This window comes from Haliotis cracherodii, unplaced genomic scaffold (assembly GCF_022045235.1).
Source record: "Haliotis cracherodii isolate W230 unplaced genomic scaffold, xgHalCrac1.p SCAF_19, whole genome shotgun sequence".
In the NCBI taxonomy this organism is placed as follows: Eukaryota; Metazoa; Mollusca; class Gastropoda; order Lepetellida; family Haliotidae; genus Haliotis; species Haliotis cracherodii.
In genome coordinates this window covers 4,452,504-4,456,111 of record NW_027266274.1, presented here as the reverse complement: position 1 = coordinate 4,456,111, position 3,608 = coordinate 4,452,504, and the positions used below count along the sequence as shown (strand labels likewise).

The window sequence follows — 3,608 nt, the reverse complement described above, 5'->3', positions numbered from 1 at the left end:
CAGAAAAAGGCGACCATGCTTAAGGGGCGACTAACGGGATCGGGTGGTTGGGCTCGCTGACTTGGTTGATACATGTCACCGTATCCCATTTGCGTAGATCGATGCTCATGTTGTCAATGACTGATTTGTCTATACGTTCATTACTGGACACTATGTAACTATCAACGATCACTGTAAAGTGGAGTCATTTGAAAAATAAAAACGTGTTAAAGATCAAGGGGATGTGAAATGGGTTTTAACGTTTATTACAAACATATAGCATATAGCACATATAGATCAAGAAATTATATGTAATAAATCCGTTGGCCTTGGCACTGCATTGTGATCGTGAAAATGTGATTGATATTAGCAGTCACGCTTCAATAGCCATTCATATAAGTTTACGCCCGTTGCGAGACCTATTGGTTACTCACTACTCTATAATTCTTAATAACGTAATATGATTCATATCTTCAGTTTTATTCCAAGAAAATGTAGAACAAAGTAACGTTTCCCGATGTTATCCATAAATTGTCTACTTTGCCATCCGTCCGTTTTAGTCAAACAACTTATTGAATATATATTCGATAAGGAATGTATCAACGTGACATGGGATCCGCGTGACATGGGACCTCAAATACGTTTCGTAAAACAGAACTAATGTTACGATATTCATCAGGTTCAAATGCTCCCATTCACCTAGATGATGTAATGTACTTGCAAAGGACAACGTCAATTCATGTGGTTTCTATATTCATATTTATTTGTAGTCAGTAATATGTACAATTTGAGCACTACGTGACATACGTCACGCAAGGAATAGCACAACACGGGAGAGCTTCTGGAGAATCTGCTATCGCATCTTGGAAATCTACAAAACACTGGAATAGGTTAGATTGTGCGAAAAATGTTGGTTTTCAAAGATGTATACTTTATTTATTTTTTTTCAAATCGTCTTTATAATCACAGGTATCAAAGTGATATAAGGTACTCACCATCTGAAGGAACAGCTTCACATGGGGTCGCTTCCTGTACTGAGCTCCAGACTTAAGAAGTGCGGGGAGGGTATCGGCTACCATACACATATCGACGAATTCCCAGCAGGCCTTGCGCAGATCATCCAACTGGAACTCGGTGGCGGCACATATCAATCCTAAAAGAAAAGATTTGTATCATATAATAGATGCAATAGGACCTGGTACCTCGGTCCGATAAATGTGTAAATACAAGTAGGAACTGTCAAGCTCCATACATCGAAGCATGCCCTACGTCACCAGTAAAGTATTGACAACAATTTGGCACTATATACGCTTCACTCATTCAGTGTATTCATACGCAGTTTCTGAAGCTTCTTGCGCCTTTTCGTATCACAAACTAGGAATACTAGATCGGTATTTCTTCATAAAAAGGCAAACACATACATTTATATTCTCGGTACTTACCTATGACGGTGTCTGTCGTCACAGTCACGTGACCTAGGTGAACGAATGAGACAACTCTCCTGAGTACCTCGTGGTCGTAGTCGGGGATGGGGATGGTGACGTGGTTGGCCCCGAGGTGACAGACTTGAGTTGCAGGCACGGATTCCGTTTTCTTCGCCTTTTTCTTGAAGAAAGAGAAAAAGCCCCTCTTATCCTCGCTGGACTTGCGTGTTTTCTTCTTTGAGAGAAACAGTTGATAAAAGTACCTGCAATCGAATACGAAAATAGAGATAGAGAGATTATACATCCTTCGATATTACCTATATTTGTACATGTACATTTATAATTTTAGAGTAGGGTGGTGGTACATCTTTCACTCTGAATTTCCACCCAATAGCTGGTTAAGAATAAATCTTTCTTGAAACTCACCTTGATCTTGACCCCATGACCGCCTGAAGTCCATAGACAGGCTCCTTCTTCTTGCCAGCAAGGAATGTGACGTCACACATTTCTTGTACACAGAGGATATACTCCAGTGTGTGGATAAGCGGCTTCGTGCTCTCAAACACCACTCCGTCGTCAACATCGTCTACGTCGCTCAGATCATGCGGACTGCTAGCTCGGGAACTATACCCAGACGTGGCTGATGAACCTGAAAGACAAATAACTTTCATTACACAAGTTGTACTTCAGACCAGTTTCCTTGCATTCAAGAGGAGGCACAGTCTGTGCAGATTTGATCCATGAAGCGTGTCAGAAGCTTGTTATCGGAGGTTCCAAGCTTAGGTGTTTCTTGTGCAAGATCATACCATTACACACCGATTCAGTAAAAAAAACAATACAAAAAGTATCTTACCATCTGTTTCCGATTCATCTGTGGATGAGTAAGCATCATTCACCCTGTAGGCAATACGGCGCCGGTTTCTGGAATCTGAGAACAGCAAAACAAACACAGAGTTAGATACGACGCCTTGATGCACCCTGTACTGTGATTGTACTACATGTATGTTGAATAGTGTTAAGTCGTTTTATTGATATGAACTGTATATGATAACAAGTTAACGATATATCATTTTATACACGCATTCATCTCGGCGTCAAACGGTGATTTACCGTTATTGATTCATCTGTATTTGTATGTTTTATAACAAGCGATATGTTCTACATATTCATCTCGAATCTGATATAAATAATAAAGAACTTACCTCGGGCTTCTAAACTATCCAAAGAAAGCGTACTCCCGTATTGGGCGTTGTTTGAGTTCATGGTGAAGATTCCGATTTTCAATGTCCAAGAGATTTGTCAGAGAACGCTTGCACTGGTCTGAAGTCTGTGCAGATATGACCTTCCAGTTCGATTGCAGCATGTTTATAATCTCCACCAGTAAAAGCTAAGGCGCGTGAGTTCGTTCACCAGTAATAAGGCACGCGACATATGACACGCCATGACATTTGTCATGACGTCACGCGCGCGTGAATTCAGTTCACATCTGATTGCCTCTAAGTAAAGATAAGAGGCGATAATCTACTGCAGTCTCTGGTGTTTGTGTGTCTATCAGCTTGTCTTTCTGATTACATCTCACCAACCTGTGTGATGGCAGGTAAGTGGTAACGGCGTCTATCGTTGCCCTAGTGACGAGGGTACAGGTGAGCACGTGCCGTGGCAAGATGTGAGATAAGTAGTAGGATTATTCTCACTTGTCGAGTTAGCCCCCTTGATGGTCGTATTAACAGATTCGCCAACATCTGTCAGCTTCATTCGACGAAACAATGAAATATTGTATATCTGTTCCATTTGACGTTACAGTTACCATAACGATTCAAAAATTACAATGTCAAAATATTGGGCATCCAAACCAACTTAAACGCATTATTTGCTTATCGTAAAACCTGAAAAGGCTCTGTTCTTTATCCACTTTTACAGCTCAACTTAAACCTAGAATATAAATTAACCAACGCGATGTATTAAATTATATTAAATGTTAATCATTCAAGATTTCCGTCTTAAAGTGCCTAAACTTCCCCAAGCATTACATATATTGTTTATCTCATTCTCGCTCCTCACGCTGAGACACCCGTTGGATTCCCCACATGGGATTTATGTGTGAAGCCCATATATGGTGTCCCTGACGTGATATTGCTTAAATACCGCTAAAAGCGGCGTCAATCCATACATACTCACTCGCTCTAAATTTTCAATGATATAAAT

At 40.5% G+C, this 3,608-nt stretch overlaps 1 protein-coding gene across 1 annotated transcript; it reads right to left on the bottom strand.

Annotated features, from left to right (window-relative positions):
* Window positions 1–832: 832 nt before the first annotated feature.
* LOC139466601 (serine-enriched protein-like) lies at window positions 833–2,666 on the bottom strand. The gene is made up of 6 exons (XM_071248191.1): window positions 2,606–2,666; window positions 2,257–2,331; window positions 1,830–2,052; window positions 1,422–1,666; window positions 975–1,132; window positions 833–850 (listed from the first exon to the last, which is right to left on the bottom strand). The coding sequence occupies exons 1-6, from the start codon at window positions 2,664–2,666 to the stop codon at window positions 833–835; spliced, it is 780 nt and encodes a 259-aa protein (XP_071104292.1).
* Between the last annotated feature and the right edge of the window lie 942 nt (window positions 2,667–3,608).

Excerpts from the sequence above, each read along its gene's own strand:
- LOC139466601 (XM_071248191.1), bottom strand. The coding sequence starts at position 2,666 with ATGAACTCAAACAACGCCCAATACGGGAGTACGCTTTCTTTGGATAGT. Across the intron at positions 2,332-2,605 it reads GGATAGTTTAGAAGCCCGAG|ATTCCAGAAACCGGCGCCGT; the intron begins GTAAGTTCTTTA and ends TGCTGTTCTCAG. Across the intron at positions 1,133-1,421 it reads GACGACAGACACCGTCATAG|GATTGATATGTGCCGCCACC; the intron begins GTAAGTACCGAG and ends CTTTTCTTTTAG.